At 42.8% G+C, this 18,094-nt stretch overlaps 1 protein-coding gene across 1 annotated transcript; it reads left to right on the top strand.

The window, feature by feature from the left end:
• Window positions 1–2,148: 2,148 nt before the first annotated feature.
• LOC107378087 (E3 ubiquitin-protein ligase pellino homolog 2) lies at window positions 2,149–15,419 on the top strand. The gene is made up of 7 exons (XM_015948107.3): window positions 2,149–2,450; window positions 13,044–13,173; window positions 13,458–13,559; window positions 13,974–14,171; window positions 14,287–14,472; window positions 14,547–14,752; window positions 14,826–15,419. The coding sequence occupies exons 1-7, from the start codon at window positions 2,371–2,373 to the stop codon at window positions 15,208–15,210; spliced, it is 1,287 nt and encodes a 428-aa protein (XP_015803593.1). The 5' UTR covers window positions 2,149–2,370; the 3' UTR covers window positions 15,211–15,419.
• The last annotated feature ends 2,675 nt before the right edge of the window (window positions 15,420–18,094 follow it).

Raw genomic sequence — 18,094 nt, 5'->3', positions numbered from 1 at the left:
CAGGCAGAGAGTCTCGGGGCTAACAAAAAGCCAACCCCAGCCCTCCGCCTCTCACCCGGAGCAACTCCAGCAAAGTAGAGTGTCCAACCCCTCTCCAGGTCTCGGGTTCCAGAGCCAATGCAATGTGTCGAGGTGAGTCCGACTATATCTAGCCGGTACCGCTCAACCTCTGCCACAAGCTCCGGCTCCTTCCCCGCCAGCGAGGTGACGTTCCATGTCCCAAAAACTAGTTTTCTTGTCCGGGGATTGGACCGCCAAGGCTCCCGCCTTGGTCTGCCACCCGATTCGCATTGCACCGGACCCTTCATGTTCCTCCTGCGGGTGGTGGGTCCACAGTTGGACGAGCCCATGTATCCGGTTCGGGCTGGGCCCGGCCGGGCCCCATGGGCGAAAGCCCGGCCACCAGGCGCTCGCTCACGGGCCCCAACCCCAGGCCTGGCTCCAGGGTGGGACCCCGGTAACCCTCCGGGCCGGGTACTCCGACTCTTCGTTTCAACCGCCATGAAAGATCCTTCGAACCGTTCTTTGTCTCACCCTTCACCTAAGACCAATTTGTCATGGGAGACCCTACCAGGGGCACTAAGTGCCCCAGACAACATAGCTCCTAGGATCATTAGGGCACTCAAACTCCTCCACCACGATAAGGTGACGGTTCAAGGAGGAGACATCCGTGGACTCACCCATCTTAACTCACAATGGAAAAGGCTGTTGTTGGTTTAACGTCCAGGAAACAGCAGAAAACGTCTCAACAAGTAGAAGTTAACCGTTAGTGTTACCATCTCCACCACACAGCACAACTCCTTCAGGCTTGTGTTATTTATGGAGATAAACATCAATGTTGCAGAGCAAACAGAGACCCAGTGCAGTTGCATTGGTGTTAGCCAATCTGAGACGAAATGTCCAAATATCAGAAAACATGACTCCAGATGCTGTCATCTGAAGCTCAACTTTAATCTGACTCATTTCTAGTTCCTGAAACAGGTGCACCAGAGCTTTTTTTCCCCCTAGAGTAGACTTACAAGGCACTCATTCCTACTAGAAACCACTGCAAATGTATTAAACAAATTAGTACAGTTGATTTTTAAATTATATAATTTAACACATATAGCTAAAATAATATAGCTGAAATACTACATTGGAATAAGAGGGTACAGGATTATCTTAAACTTTTAGAGTCAAGCACATGTTTGTCAGTGTTGATCATTTTACATGCATTATGAAACTTAATTGTAGTTTTGCTTTAGCTCCTGTGCTCTCACATACAATAAGTCACAATGAACTGTAATCACAATAAAAAACAGACTGAATATGTTTTGAATAGGTTATCACTTGTTCCCATTCTGTTCATGTTAATCAAATCAGCTGGCATTAAACAACAAAAGAGCACACGGAAGCTGATAATAGTAAATGATCTGTTTTAGAGTTTCATACACTGGTGGTGTACTTTACTAGTGTACTGCCCTCATGTGGTTAGACCACTGTACTTAACTATACTTTATGAGGGTGCGGGCATCTGCGAGAAACTGAGAGACAGACGAGAGATGTTGGACGCGTTTGTAGTCTCCAGCTGGCCTCTCATATGAAATGCAGAGACGAGATGCTGTCTGCTGACCCACATCTTGTCTCATCACCACACCCCCCTTCGAAGAACCTCATTACGTCAGACTCCATAATGAACCACAAGACCAATGCCACACTGTATCCGCACATTTAATCAAAAGATGTGGTATACTACTTTAAATACACCAGGGCGCCTCCACATGCCTGCGGATAGTGATACTTCCTGTGAATTTCCAAATGCCTCAATTTAATCCATCAGTGGGAGCCAGCTTCTCTTCATGGGAAAGTCCATTTTCACTTCTACGGGCGAGTTTCTACTTAGTGAGCTGCAGTTTTTTTAAAGATATATGCGTGTTTTATATTCAGACAGCTAGAAACATAATTGTGATAATTTAATTTAAGATTATTATAATACAAAATTGCAACTATGGGGATTGGCTTTCACATCTTAGATGCATGTAATAAATGTGCTCCCCTATCGGAGTTGGTACGTTCCACACCCTGCCTTTAGCCCTTATTGTACCCTATGCTACTGAACAGATTTACCGCTACACAAACTAGCTTCCCACTGGCTTCAACGGAGCGAAAAGATGCTCTTTTACGGGACTAAAACTATGAAACAAACACCAAGAACTCTGGGAAAACTTTACCCAACTGTACTCAAACTTTAATAGACTTTCAACCCAATCCGCTTCCCTATAGTTTCGAGTGTGTTAGCATTGTTTTAATCTCACCAATATTTCCTATTGGACGCCTTCATTTTTTCTTTCTTTTTTTTTAATTTCAATTTTTTTGGAACAGTCCAGTCTGATGAATTCACAGAAAAAAGACGGAGACGACGATGTTCCCGTTAAAGACCCGGTAAAATACGGAGAACTGGTCATTTTAGGGTAAGTCTCTTAATAATAATAATAATAATAAAAGATACCCGAAGCCATAGTGAAAGATTTGGAACGGTTCGTGAATACACTCCAAACCATGTTAAACGCGTGGGAGCTCCGTCCATTTACACGATAAAAGACGACGAGTCGGAACAGGTTTAATCCAGTTGAATCGATAAAAATATACACATTATTTGCGCTTTACGTACATTTTATGTTTGGTAGTAAAATAGCCTAGCAGCGTTTCACTGACATAAAGTAAGTTTTCGGTTCATACAGTGGATTATTGTCTCAATTTACACGAGAATAGCGTTTTATGTGACTGCATCGTGAGTTTGAAAGCAAAATTGACCAAATGTGTAGTAACTACGTACTACACAAGGCTACTACGGGTATTTCATCAATGGTTGTAGCGGGGGTGAGCTGAGCAGAGCTGAAAACCCCAATGATGTCATACATTGTTGGATCCGTGACTGCTAAAAGTGGGACTGGGGGAAATATTGCCTAAAATATGCATGCACCTCGCTCAGTAATGTGGGTTGGCTATTACAAATTAATAAAATGCCCATATCCATGCCAGGGATGAAGGACGAGGAGGTGGGGGATGAGTAGCTGGAGAAACCCCTCTTTACATCAGAGTGGGCAGGCAGGATGTGCTGATGACAGCCTCCACGGCATTTCCAGCTCGTTCAAGGTCTGCAGGGACCAGGAATGCCACACTAGTCGCACCCAGATCTCCTCTTTTGCATGCAGTTTCCTGTAAATGCCAAATATAACTGACCTAATGGCCTATCACTTCCTCTCCAGCTGTACATAGAGTTATGATGCTGTAGTCCATCTGCATCCAGAAACTGATGAGTTGGACGTGCATTTTTATGAGTATTTTAGGCTTTATCCCAGGTGTTTTTTCACATCATTGAGGGCAGCATGTGTGATGTTGTTACAATAACCTCAACGCTGTTAAAAATACCCAATATTTTGCTTTAGAGATTGACCGATGTGGGTTTTTCTATTGCAGATACTGATACCAATGCTGATACTAGGTTATGATCAGCCAATGGCCAATATGTGCTGCCAATTTTCATGGCCGATATCTAGATTATTTTACACATTATTTACATAATAAATCAAATATTTGGCCAATCAATAAGCTTACCAGGTAATATGTATGCAAAACAGGTAAATAAAAAGTAAGGTCAGTTGACGCTTATGTTTTAGAACAGTGGTTCCCAACCCTTTTTCCTCAGGGACCCCCTTGCCTGTGTCCAAAACAAGCCAGTCATTTAAAGTAGGGCTGTCACAAATGATTATTTTAAAAGCCGACCAATCACCAGTTGTTTATTTTTTGGCATTTAGTCCAATAATCGTGTCATGCATGAAGTATAGCTCATTGCACCAGGATGCAGCTGCTCCAAGTGATTAATTACAAACTTTACGTTGAAATACAGAGTTAAAACTCTTATACAGAGTTTTGGGTGTGTTATTGGATTCAGTTCTTGGTAACCTCACAATTTCAGCACAGACAAAATTGTGGGACCAGCTTGGGGGGGTTCACGTACCCCAGGATGGGAACCACTGTTTTAGAGCATCTATTTATCAGATGTTTTTCAAGAAAACAAATGTACATTTCAATAAAATAAATACAACTTTGGCGTGTAAATAAAAAATGTAACAGAAAAATAAAAAAATTATGCTGAAAACACATAGAAATCTGCAAAAAGACACCAGTTAAACCTCAAGTGCATTTGATCTTTTTTTGCTTTTTACTAATAATTCTTGACATCTTTGTGTAAACTATAAATGAAAGCTTTTAGTGCACTTGACTTTGCTGTAATGTCATACTAACAAACCTCTCATTTCTGAGACTGGATATTAAGACATCCTACCTGGGTATCCGCGGACATGCCTGACTTAAATGGGCTCTGCTACAGAGGTGTATCAGCCAATGTTGGTTTATAAAAAAGAAATGTAAATAATTAGCCTATCCATTTTTTGCATCAAACAGTGGCTCTATGAAACCGTAAAATAGATATTAATAAAGCCTGTTCCAGGGCTATCATGTCTGTGCTTAATCCCTTTTTGCTGAGCAAATAACCATTTTTATTTGGGTGTATTTCCATTTTACGATTAAGTATGGTAATACTTGTATACCAGAAAATATCATTCTCTGGTATCAGGTGTCTTGTAATTGTGTATGTAGAAAAAACACAGAATATTTAACATATTTGATGTCAAACACTTTCAGACCTTCCATTAGATTGGACAAGTGATTCTAGTTTTGGGATCCAACACCGATTACTTACTGACTAGTAACTGTGCCAAATTCAACCAAACTACTCAGAGCACACTGGTTCTGAAGTGATTAAGTAATTTAAAACAGTAAATTTATATTTTAAAAAAGTGTGTCGACTAAAGTTATTAGCAGCGGATAATTATCACAGTTAGGCTTTTCACAGCAGCCCTGGCCTATTCTGTATCATCTCTCAATGCAGTTTATAGTATGTTAAAGCAACTTTTACACTTCTGATGCTGCTGATGAGCGAATCTCATCATGTGCTTTTGGAAGACCTGATAAGGATCTGTTCCAATGACTAGGTCATCTGTTCCCAGCAAACAGCTGGTCATTTTAAAATCAGATAAAAGATGCAAAAGCAGACATTTGTTTCTCCCTTCTTCCTTTTATTGTAATTCCCAGGCCTGTTTTCCAAATGTCTGGTTTTATTTCGGATCATTCTGCCGTTCTGAGTGGTCGATTCCTACCTCGCTGCAGGCCACGTGATCTTTGCAGTGTCAGCATGTTTGACTCGCTCACAACCAACAATCGTCACCATGCTAACACCCTCTTGTCCTTCCCAGGAGTTTCCATCCATAGCCTGTCTATGTGTTACATTCCTCTGTCTCTCACACTGTCCCCTCACTGCCAGCCCTCCACCATTCTGCTGAGTGTCAGCTTTGACAGAAGCAGGTCTCCATAGTGGCTTGTCCTCAACGAAAATAAACCTTGTGTTGGGGGGGGGCTGAAGGACTGAATATTTCATATGGTGCCTTTAGATGTGCACACATGATGGCTAGAAGAAGCCATTCAGCTTTAGTTTACTGTCTCAAAAATGCTTTTGTTGGGAGTTTTTATCTTTGGGCATGAACATCCGAAGTTTTAGGCTTCGCAATGTCACTCCTCGAGACCTATGTCAATCAATCAATCAATCAATCAAAGCTTTATTTATAAAGCGCCTTCCGCAACCCTGTTGGGAAGCCCAAGGCGCTGAACATGGTACATGAGAAAAGTGAAATATGATGAATAAATCGAAAATAAAAGCAGTTCAAAGATTACAAAAAAAGGTAAAACATTAACAGGGCCTGAAATTCACTGCGGGATTGCGGGTATTGCGCTTTACATAGTCGCTTCTCGCAAATCTAGTTTTATAATGCGGGAAAGTCCCGCACAGCCGGCAGCGAATGTGGACGTTTGTATCAGAGCCATAAAAATCCCACAACATCGAGCCCGTTCTTCATCTTGGTGATTGGCGGCGCGCTGGATTATTATTTTTTCTCCACTTATCAAAATACGAGCTCAGTCCCTTGCTAGCAGCAAAGCAGTGCTTCGGTTGTCGGATTTAACGCCTGCACGCAGACATGGACCGCTGGTTAAAACGGAAATCTAACAACAAAGGGGAACCTGCTCCCAAACAAACTTTACAAGAAATCCCCAGCGTGGAAGGCAGCGCTGATTCCAGCGATGCTGTGAATGAGACAGATCCTCCGGACTTTCAAAAAGGTAGCGTCACTGAAAGTAACGTTAGCAAGCAGCCTAAAGATAAGTTTCAGGCTAACTGGCTCAGACTGTATCCCACGCTTGAAAATAATAATGGGGAAATGAACTGCTCCATTTGTAAAATGTACGGCGCTGTGCCTTTTACAAGTCGATGCTACAAAACATCAACTTTACGCCGTCACGCTGATGGTGTGTCTCACACTGCAGCAATAAAAAGAAAACGTGAGGCGGATTCAGCAAAAAATGAAATGGCAACAGCTAAATTTTGCCATGTGGTTAAATTCCTGAAAGAAATGGAGTGTCCTGCTTTCAAAAAACGTACAGAAACATCAAGTTATGGTAGCTACGTCAATGAAAAAGGACTGTCAGAAATGCAGCAAGCTATTGCAAGCACTCTTGTGGAAGATGTTGACAAAGCTGTTGAAAGAAGTCCCGTGTTTTCATTAATATTGGATGAATCTACTGACATTAGTAACACCAAACGACTGATTATCTATGTCAGGTTCATAGATGACAAGGTCAAAACAAAACTGATAAGGAATTCTGAAATTGCTGATGGAAGAGCAGACACTATTGTTGAAGATTTCGGAAAGTTTTTATTTCTTTTTTTAACTTCTGTGTGAGGAAAGAAATCAGGCAGAGGAGATGAAACAAAGAAAGGGACAAAAGCAACGAAGATGAGAATGCTGCAGGAGTCCAATGAAAGCTGCTCATAAACGTGATGTAAGGTATGATTAGTACAACATAAGACTGCACATTTGGTAATTCCCCCCCCCCCCCCCCCCCATATATAAATTCCACCAGTACGGACATATGTGAGGGGGGAATTCCCCCCTGTTTTTAGGAGTGAATTTCAGGCCCTGATTAAAGTAGAAGAAGAAGAAAATATCATTTCTATAGCGCCTCTCAAGATAAAAATCACGAGGCGCTTCACAAAAACAAAAAATATAAAAATTGTAAAAATATAAAAAAGCGTTTCGAAAATGTTTAAAAATATCTTTAAAATGAGCAAGAATAAGCAATTCCGATTTAAAAGAAAAAATGTTAAAGTTAAAGGACACTAAAGAGCACTGAGAAACCATTTTTACTTGTTATTTTTTAAACACGGCGGGTCACTCTAAGGTTAACATGCAGGCGAAATGTGAAACTAGTCTTCTACCCAAATTTCCTGCTTTGGCCCCTGATAGAAAATAAATGGTGAAACTCTCAAACTGGAAAAGCCTGTGACATTTTCACATCTTAATGTCAAATTTGCATTCATGGACTCACCCATCTTGGCTCAACGGGGAAGGCGGTTTTTAATTTAGCGTCCAGGAGAGAGCAGTCTAGGTTAGTCCAAGCTAACCGTAAGCATTAGCAACTCCACAGCAAAAGTTCTTTGGGCTTGTGCTATTTGTGGGGATAAAACATCGATGTTGCAAAGCATAAGGAGTCAGTGGTAGTGTTGTGTGTCTGTCAGCCAATCATTGGCGTGATTTCAGAATATCAGATAAGAACGAAGACTCCATATTAGGGCTGAACGATTTTGGAAAATAATCTGTGATTTTTTTCTTCAATATTGCAATTACAATTTAATTCACGATTATTTTCTCAAGGGGCCTTTCTCATTTTTCAACTAACGAAAGCAAAAAAAAAACTAACTTGTACTGAATATAAACAAGTTTATGTATCTACATACTTATCTACGTATCATATCAACAAGTTTGTTTGTCTACATAAACATAAACACTCACAAGTAAAGACAACATGTTGTATTTGAAGGTGCAATGCTTTGCAGCCAGGAGCACATCCCTTAAAGCAGGGATTCCCAAAGTGTGGTGCGCGCACCCCCGGGGGTGCGCGAGCTGCCGCTAGGGGGTGCGCGAGGTAAAAAGTGTAATGGCTGCGGAGCTCAGAGAAGTCTGTCATATGCTGAAGTCTGTATGTACAGTCTATGGTCATATGTCACCATTAGCGTAGAAACTCATTTGTGGGTGGGCCAAAGAAAAAGTAAGTGGGCACAATAATTGTAATTGAAAACAAGTATATTTTTGCGCGCGCGTGTCCTCCACATGTGCCCTAGCTTCATAATAATAACAATGCGCCGAGCTTCAGCACTCTGGCCTGCGCACGCCGATATGTTCCGTATTTGATCATTTTTAACGGTGTTGGAGGAATCTGAAGGTGGCGAGTCATTCTGGCAGATTGTAATTAACACCTGTCTCATGCAGGTGTTCTGACGTTGTAAACCTCACACACAGAACATTGTGGATGTAACAAAAAAACAAGAAATGATTCCCATTCAGGCTATTAACAGCGCGCTGAAGATCTGAAGTTCAGAGTGCGTCTGTCAGAGGTCAGACGCGTTCTGGCTGAACCACGGCTCACGGGTGCACAAGTGAGCACATCTGGGTTGGGCAGAAGTCATTTTACAACATTGGTTTAAATAGCGCGAGACGCGGTGACTTGAGCAGCTGTGCCGCGTGCGCACACACACACACACACACAGATTCAATAAGCGCACACGCTGCTTTAACTCCGGCGCGCCGTCAGACTGAAGGAGCACTGCCTCCACCGTGATAAAAACTTTTAAGAGGTTATTTTTCATTCAAGGTCAAATTAAGATATTAGCTTCTGGGATGAGTTGGGTCCGCTCCAGCCAGTGACTCCTCATGAACCTGACCACATCTCATGTTACTGCAGCATGTGTTATTCCGGTCCGCATGACAGCGGATCACAGATTCAGCCACACCATAAAACAGCAATAAGTCGGTCTGAGGCAAAAGTGAACATCATGGCTATATCTTGTCCCCTATAGACATTTGATTACGCACAAGTGGGTGATCAGTTCAGGTTTACACAGAGCAGAAGGAAGGAGAGCGCTCTGGCCGCACAGGTTAAACGTTCCTACTTTAAGAAAACCGTTAAATTGCATTCTTTATGTGCTACCTGGGTACTCTAAATATTTATTTAAAATGAAATCAAAGGAAATTGTAATGGTATCGAATGTTTATTAATTACTATTTAAAAAATGAAAGTGATGGGGAATTTTTTTAACCCTGTCTATTTAGCTTGACATCTGATATATATATATATATATATATATATATATATATATATATATATAGAGAGAGAGAGAGAGAGAGAGAGAGAGAGAGAGAGAGAGAGAGAGCCATGCCCCGATGTAGGGGGGGGGGGGGGTGCGTCGACATGGTCGGGACATAGAAGGGGGTGCGCGGCTAAATAAGTTTGGGAACCGCTGCCTTAAAGGAACATGGGTGTAGGAGCCAATATTGTTTTGGTTTAGATTATATTATGGTCTAAGTTTATTTTGATAATGTTTTATGTACATTTCAGTTTATTACACTATGGTTTGTATTTCCTTTGACCACTGGTGGCACTGCGGAGCCTATAAAGGTGTTGAGGCTGCAGTGCATTGGCGTTTTCTGGGTGACGGGAGGTCACACGGTTTTTACCGCTTCATTTGGTTTCATATGCCACATCTAATTTGCCGTTATAACTTTCATCATTTACATAAACCTGGACATGAAATAGCCATTCTGGACCCAGCTTGTGATCGTCAACATATTCAATAAATGGGACAATAATCCCAAACCCGCTTTCTGCCTGGACAATATTGTTGAAGCGAGTCATTGCCTCCACCCGCACCCGAGGGTGACTAAAAGTGGGACTTGATAGTCACTACAATGGGTATAAGCATCAACTGTGAAAATGTAAGAAGCGTCCCGTTTATTGAAGTCTTTTGTGTTTAGAGTTTTTGACGTCTTGTCCATGTAGAGCTTCTGCAGTTCAGTTACGTTCATAGCTGCTAGCCAAAACTCAGTGGAGTTGAAGTCTCTTGCAGTTTTTTAGCTTTACTAAAATATCTGCCTGTACTTATTTGATTAATAGCAGTTTTTACTTTTTATTAAACTCCAAATTTAATAATTTGGCACGTTCCTAATTCGTAATTTGTAAGACTGTAATCGGCGATATTAGCATTAGCATCCCTATGGGTTTTTCAATGTATACTAGCATTGTGCTAACCACTGTCAGTCAAATTGCAGCCTTCGCGATAAGAAAATCTCTTTTTGTCACATCACAATTTAATTGCATATGCAATTAATTGTTTTAATTAATCGCCCTACTCCATATCCTGCCTTCTTCATCTTACTTCTTGTTCACTTCTAGTTCCTGAAACAGCAGCACTGGAGCTTTTTCCCCCACAATCATTTATTGACTTTTTGCACCTACATCACCTAATCACGAGGGTCCACCATGTTGGTTGGCAAAAGCATGTAAACAGTGAGCGACACGAGTACTAAACAAAGGGAAAAGTAGTGCCTGAGAAGAAGTAGCGCACCTAGATGGGGGAACAGGGAATTATGGGGGTATTGAACAGAAAGGAAGAGTGGCGACTGAGGTTGTTTTTGCCTGTTTAGCCTGGTTTCTACTGGTTTAAGCCCAGTTCACGTGTGGGAAGATTTACCTACATGGGGCTCATAGAAAGAGGTACTTTCAAAAGCAAATTGGGACAGTATGGGAGACAATGTCTCATAACGGCGACACTCATCATACTAAATAAACAATGTAAATTTACCACATATCATTGGAACAATATTATTGAGCCCAAGCTTCACTTTGTACATGTGCAGGAAGTGAAAACTACCCAGCGACGAGCACGTACGACGACGGCCTTGCGTGAAGGGATCACCAAAATGATTGACAGTTATGCAGCCCAATGGTTCATGACCCACCCAGAAAAAAAAGATCCTCCACTCTACCTTTAACATTTAAAAAAAGTTGAGTTTACATTTGTTAGTGTAGCCAACTGCTTAGCAAACTTTTACCATTTTATTGTAAAATCAGCTAAATAAATGCAATAAAAAGCTACAAACTGGCTTGTTTTCACGAGCATCACAGGAGTTTCAACGTGTGTAAACGGTCTTTCTGCCAACCATCGTGGCAAAGGAGCTGGCGCCATGAGTGGCGTGACATCACGTGCAAAGGGTCAATACTAGAAACCACTGAACATGTGCAGAAAAATCAGGTGAACCAGGTCTTTAAGGATGGTTATTGCCCACCACCAAGTTATTCCAAGGAGTGTTTTACAGCAAGAGCAAAGATGATTTGGGGAACTACTGCCATCTACTGGCTCAGCATGCCTATGAATATGCTTCACAATGCACTGAATTTTTTTTGCTGAAAACAAGGTTGTGTTGACCTAGTTTTTTTTTCCTAAGGGGGTGGGGTGTTAGTTTTACAAAACTCCAGCTACATGTGTACATGGCCTTAGTCGTGCTCGTTGATTGGACTTTTGTTTTAAAAACGTAAAAAAAAAAACCTCTACCATTCTGATGCTTCCCGAGTTTTACGATTCCTGGTGTTTGTTCATTTATTCAGCTTTACACCATTTTCAGTTTTATGTTATCCTGGAGCAGCTTCATCGACATCAGATAACATTTCCTCTCAGATGTGTCCCTTTGGAGATTTTCCAGGCACGTCTCACTGGGGGTAGATCTTTGGTCAGACCCTGAACTTGTTGGAGAGATTACAAATCCTCTTTGGTTTTAAGTCTGGAGAGCGTCTGGGTGTTTTTTCCTGGATCTGTTATTTTCTGTTGATTAGCATTTACTAATCTTACCAACATTTCTCACAGCTAAAATCACGAGTCACCATCAGTATTTTCATAGTGTGTTTCAAAGCAGCTAATCATCCAGCACTCAGAGTCCAGGGAGCAGGCTTTTATTATAAATTAGGGATGGGTACCGCATTCGGTACTTTTTGAGGTACCGACCGAATTCCATAGTACTGACCGAGCACCGATTCATTTCATTTGAAACGGTGCCTCCTTTCGGTACCAGTCCTTCATAACGAGAACTTGCCTAGACAGCTGCGCATGCGCAAGAGCGTTATGTTGTCGGTCGCTGCGAGCCAGTTGTAAACAGAGCAGCATGGTAGAAAGAACGCACGCTAAAGCTTGGGTCCACTTCACTAAATGTGATGGGTAACTGGGTGATGATGAAACCAGTGACAACGATCTAAGTGAGACATCCTCATCTTAATCTGCTCCGGTAGGTAAATAAAATGTTTAAGATAATGTTAGCTTGATATGTTAGCTTCCGTTTCGCTAATGGTGTGTTTGCTTTCTCCTCGGAACTCTGATTTTCCGACTAGAAGAACATGAACACGCTCTAAAGTTTGGCTTCACTTTACTAAATGCGACGGGTGATTGGGTGAAGACGAAACGAGCGACAACGATCTAAGTGTGAGGCATCATCGTTTTAATCTGCTCCAGCAGCTAAATAAACTGTTTAAGATAACGTTAGCTTGATATGTTAGCTTCCTATGCCACCATTGTTATCAGCTAATGGTGCGTTCGCTTTCTCCTCGGAAATTCTAACTTCCCAGTAGGAAAAATCAAATGAAAAAAGACGGCAAAAGGAATGAAGATACACAGTAAATTTAGTTCACAGTAAAGATGTTTGCTTCAGTTTAATTATTAGCTTATAAAACTACAAGGACGATGTCAAAATACAAACAGTTGTATGTTATTTATCGTGATATTTATCAAATATGGTTATACATTGAGAAAAATATATATTATAAAAGAGAATTAAAATATTAAACACTCAAAAGTATCGAAAATTGGTACCGTTAAGTACCGGTATCGATTCCTAGGTACCGGGAATTAGTACCGGATCGATTCAAATGTCAAAGGTACCCATCCCTAAAGCAAACAGTTGGAGTTAAGCCTGGTAAAAGGAAGTAGATGTACATTTGGTCTCACAGCTGGAGTCTAATCTCAAACATGACGTGTTTACTTTTTTTTCCTCTTGTTTTGTCTGCAGGTACAATGGCTGTCTGCCAAGTGGAGATCGCGGCCGCAGAAAGAGCCGCTTTGCTCTTTACCGAAGGGCCAAGGCCAATGGGGTCAAACCCAGTGCTGTGCACATCCTCAACACGCCGCAGGACACCAAGGTATGTGCGCACGTGCAGGGATGTGTGCTGAATGTTGAAACAGCGTGTAGGAGTTTCCTTCCTCTGAGCCTCTTTTGTTTGTGTGTCAGAGGAAGGAGGAATAATTGTGCAGATGGGTGGACGTGGTCTTATCTGTGTATCAATGTGTTAATATAAGCTTAATCAGCCTAACACGGCACGTACGGCATGCATTTACACATATATTTAGCTGTGTGTTCTTAATTAAAAGGCCATTCTAGAAAATGTGCAGATCGATGCAACTGGTTGCTGCATTGTTGTTGCAGGCTATTCACAGCAGGGGGCAGCACAGCATCTCCTTCACCCTGTCCCGTAACCAAACAGTGGTGGTGGAGTATTGCCATGACAACAACACAGACATGTTCCAGGTAACAAACACAGCTGTCCTCCTTTTATTTAAGTGACACATCCATGATTGTGTGCATGCTTGTCCTGGATGAACAGTTGTGTAAGGCCACATCAAAGTAATACTAAAAGTAGGTGAATCATTTTGGATCAGCTCAAAGTGTTAAAGATAAAGGCTTGTGTGTACGAATCTATTTTTATTCAGACAGTTCTGTTCTTATTTTATTTATTTAGTGGATGGCTGCTCTTTTTTCACAGCGGACTATAACGTAATAAAATGTTTTTGAAGCAGGATTTAGGCCATTCCTGCAATCAATTAATAGATTAGAGCCTTTAAAATGCTGCTGGCAGTGACTTTTCCGTTACGTAAGTGCGTTTGAGAGCTGGTTCAAACGCGGACATGCCGGTGAATGACGTCTGTGTGCCTGACCGTGCAGATTGGACGCTCCACAGAAAGTCCCATTGACTTTGTGGTGACCGACACTTCCGGGGGAGGGAAGGAAGGAGAGGACCCCTCCATTGCCCCCAGCACGATTTCCCGCTTCGCCTGCAGGGTGGTGTGCGAGCGCAACCCCCCCTACACTGCACGCATTTACGCTGCAGGCTTTGACTCATCCAAAAATATCTTCCTCGGGGTGAGCGGACTCGTGAAGATTTTTGTCCAAATCCTAAAATAGATGGATGAAGTTATTCATTATTTATTTATTCTTGTTTCTCACACGCTGATTTATTTATAACTTCGTATTTTAGGAGAAAGCAACCAAATGGAAAAATCCCGACGGTCACATGGACGGCCTCACCACCAACGGGGTGTTGGTGATGCACCCAGAGGGGTTCCCGGAGGACCCAAAGCAGGGCTTGTGGAGGGAGATTTCAGTGTGTGGAGACGTTTACGCCCTGAGGGAAACCCGCTCCGGGCCCAGCCGAGGCAAACTAGTGGGTCACTGATTTGGTTTCATGTGAGTTTTGCTTTCCGGTGTAGCGGTTTCATATTTGTGCCTTCTCCATAGGCCGAGGGTGAGAGCAGCGCTCTGCGGGACGGCTCCCTGGTTGACCTTTGCGGTGCCACTCTGTTGTGGCGTACAGGCGAAGGACTCATGCGTGCTCCCACGCTGCGCCACCTGGAGGCGCTCCGTCAGGAACTCAATGCTTCTCGACCCCAGTGTCCTGTAGGCCTCAGCACCCTGGCCTTTCCCAGCCTCCCGCGCAGCCACAGGTGGGTCTCTGAAAATACGTTTACACACATTAGAGCTGCTGCGTGCGTTGCTGACTGCGCTGTGTTCTTGTAGCCTTGAAGAGCGTCAGCCCTGGGTCTACCTCGCCTGTGGTCACGTTCATGGACGCCACGACTGGGGCCAGAGGTCGGAAAGACAGGTGGAGCCAGCAGAGGGCGACGGGCCAACTGCCCGTCGGGAATGCCCGCTGTGCAGAAGCGTAGGTCCCTACGTGCCCCTGTGGCTGGGCTCTGAACCTGCTGTGTACGTGGATGCCGGAGCTCCCACTCATGCTTTTGTGCCCTGTGGCCACGTCTGCTCAGAGAGGACAGTCAGGTACTGGGCGGAGACTCCTCTGCCCCACGGGACTCACGCATTCAGACCCATCTGCCCCTTCTGCTCCGCTGCCCTTAGTAAACCTGGCTGGACACGGCTCATCTTCCAGGGCCCCATCGACTAGCCGCGGCTCGTCAGAAACCACAGGAAGCTGCCCGGGCCTCTTTCAGGCTGCAAAGGTTGATGAGCGTGTGGCGGTAATTCATCCTGCTCTGCACTCTCTGAGCATACCACTAAGCTCTCTTATCGTCTTGCTCTCGAATGTAGCTCTGTGCTGACGAGTCTGTCCCCTTGTTTATCCTTCAGTACTTCAAGGTCAGGAGTAATCGGTGCTGATGCAGCGTTTCCTCTAAAGTTACGTCTAATTCCCTATCGTGTAGAAAAATATATTTTTTATTTCACCCAAACATCAATTCAGTCGGATTTGAATAAAACATCTCAGAAGTAACATTAACTATAAAATGATGCTCAGATAAGAATTTTGACTATATCCATTGAAACCGCTCAGACGTGCTGTACTATTTTTACCCCAGCTGACTTATGTGACTTTTTTTGCACGTCTAAGGCGAAAGGCCTTGACTCACTTTGACAACATTCGTTTGCAGCTTTTATAATTTCTGGCATTTCTACGGCTGACATTTAAACACAGTTTCTTTACAAACACATTCTCAGCTCCGTGGTTTAAATGAGCCATGTTAAAGTAACGCTAAGTATTTTCCTGCCTCTCCACCCTACTGGTTGAAAGTGGAATTACAACTGTCGTAAACAAACCTGCATCAGCCTGCTGCAGCTAGCACTGCCAATGAGCTAGCACTAACATCAGCAAACTCTGTTACTTAGTAAGTCACAAATTCAAAATATCCACACTGTTGGACAAAAAATATTATTATTTACAAGTCCAATAGCAACAAAGCCAGGTCACCATCAGTCCGTGATTTTGTATCCTCTTTTAGCTTGCTTTACTAGCGTAACCTGCCCCTATGTTTGCTCCGTTTTTAGCTCTTTGCTTCGCCTCCAAAGACATAACTCTGACCTTTACTTCCAGGCTCTATGAGGCCAACAAAAAAAGCAAACTTCTGTTTTCGTTTTTTTATTGACAGTCGGTGAAATAAAAATGCTAACTGTTAGCCAGAAAATAGCTAACAGCTGTTAAGCAGGTAAAGAGCGCCCCCTAGGTCACCTACCCGTTTCACAAAACTGCTAAGTGCTGTTTCTGCTCAGCAGAGGAATGCAGTCGTGTCTCGAGTGAAGTGGGTAAAGTTTCTGCCAACTCAGTCACTGAACCACTTTTAAAGGAATTGGTTAAAGTGTTAAAAACTGCTTAATGTCGCTTTAAAAGCGCTACAATGTTGGGAAGCTTTGCTGCTTCCCAGAGAAAATTCCCAGTGATCCATGAAGGCTAATGGGTTATAAATACATGTATGTACCTTTTATGTAGATTGAGTTCACACCTTCTGTTAGTGTGAAATCTATGCAGACGCCTTTGTGAATGACATCACCTGAGTGGTGTTTGGTGTAAAGAAAGCTCTCTAGCAGCCTCGGGGGTGTAAAAATATTTCTTCTATTTTTGCTTTTTTTGTCACGCTTAAAGTGACCGTGTGTATTTTTCCTGGCGATAGGGGGCAGTAGATACCTAAAAGCTGTATTTTTGTGTTGGAGTAAAGCCTGATTCATGCTTTTCCGTCCGCTCCGCGAGGGACAGACACGCACGGATTGACGGAAGCGTTTTGCTCTCATGCTTCTCCGTCTCCTGGAGAGTGTTGCAAAGCAATTCCCCGGCAGGACAGCAGAGGGCGTAGCGCTGTTCTGTGGTATCCCGTCATGTATCGGTCCAAGATGGTGTGTTTATATTGTGTTTTCTTTGTATATAAGAGACTTTTTAACAAGTACAAATTTGTCTCTCATTCTCCTCCACCTCTTCATGCGCTCCCCACCTCTAAACCCACGTTTCCTGTCATTTCCGTCCACAAATAAAACGCTTGCTGCGCATCTTTTCACTCCTCCAGTCACGGGGAATTAAACGTTCATGTTTTTAGAGTTTTTTCGCGAGGTATTCTTCAAGCTGCTCCGTGTCTGCCGCTTGTTATCCTCGGCTCTCTTTATGTTTTTGAGGGTGCAATGGCGGCGCCGTAGACGACAGCGGCGTCCTGACCAATCACAAGCTTGTGTTGTCCGTCTCGACGGATGGATGTTTAGAAAAGAGAACTCGACTCCGTCCGTCCTTGCGGAGCTCTCCAGCAGGCCCGCGAGGATGTTGCGTGTCTCCGCGCTGACGCAGACGCAGAAGCATGAGTCAGGCTTTAGACCTTAGCAACAGATCCCCATTAGGGTCAAAAAGCCCTGGGGAATTCAAACTTCAGCAAAATGACAAACATCAGACTCCCTTTCATCAGTGGCAATGAGTAAAGAGGTAAATGTGTTAAACAACAACGTTCATGAATGGTGAAAATTATGTAACCGTTTGTTACAAATCAGTAAATGCATTTTGTACTCAAGGGCTCCCTTAGAGGGAAACATTGCATCTAATATGGCGTCGCCCTGAGACTTAGACTCAATCCCCTGTGTTTTATACCTGATTTTTATGGTTGCATGTTTAGAAGCCGCCAATATTCTTTCAACAACTGGGCATCATTTAATTAATCTTCAACAAGCTTTTGATGGAAATTTCCAGAGATTAACCATAAAAGTTACACATTGTCCATTTAAATGTTTCAGATCAGCAAACAAAGATAACCTGAGTAAATACAAAATTCAGCTTTGGAATGATGATTTCGTGTATGAAATGATCAAAATGTCATCTAACTTCTGAAACATTCAGATGTGAACAACTCATCCTTGCGGCTCAGTACGCTGGACCTTAATTCTGAAGCAGGATGAGGATAAACAAAGCTGGGGGCGTCAAACCGGGTAAACTTCGCTTCACAACACACTATAGCAATAAAACCACACTTGTATAGATAAGCTAGATGTTGTGCTATGTTTAGCATGGTGTTAGGTCCGTTTCCAGG

The sequence above is a fragment of the Nothobranchius furzeri genome, chromosome 2 (assembly GCF_043380555.1).
Source record: "Nothobranchius furzeri strain GRZ-AD chromosome 2, NfurGRZ-RIMD1, whole genome shotgun sequence".
Classification (NCBI taxonomy): Eukaryota; Metazoa; Chordata; class Actinopteri; order Cyprinodontiformes; family Nothobranchiidae; genus Nothobranchius; species Nothobranchius furzeri.
The sequence above is the reverse complement of the archived record's forward strand: the minus strand, read 5'-3'. Positions and strand labels throughout refer to the sequence as shown.

What these genes read in the sequence shown, in the direction of transcription:
- LOC107378087 (XM_015948107.3), top strand. Translation starts at nt 2,371, where the DNA reads ATGAATTCACAGAAAAAAGACGGAGACGACGATGTTCCCGTTAAAGAC. An exon ending in GGAGAACTGGTCATTTTAGG is followed by an intron (nt 2,451 to 13,043) that starts GTAAGTCTCTTA and finishes TTTTGTCTGCAG; the next exon opens with GTACAATGGCTGTCTGCCAA. An exon ending in AGCCTCCCGCGCAGCCACAG is followed by an intron (nt 14,753 to 14,825) that starts GTGGGTCTCTGA and finishes GTGTTCTTGTAG; the next exon opens with CCTTGAAGAGCGTCAGCCCT.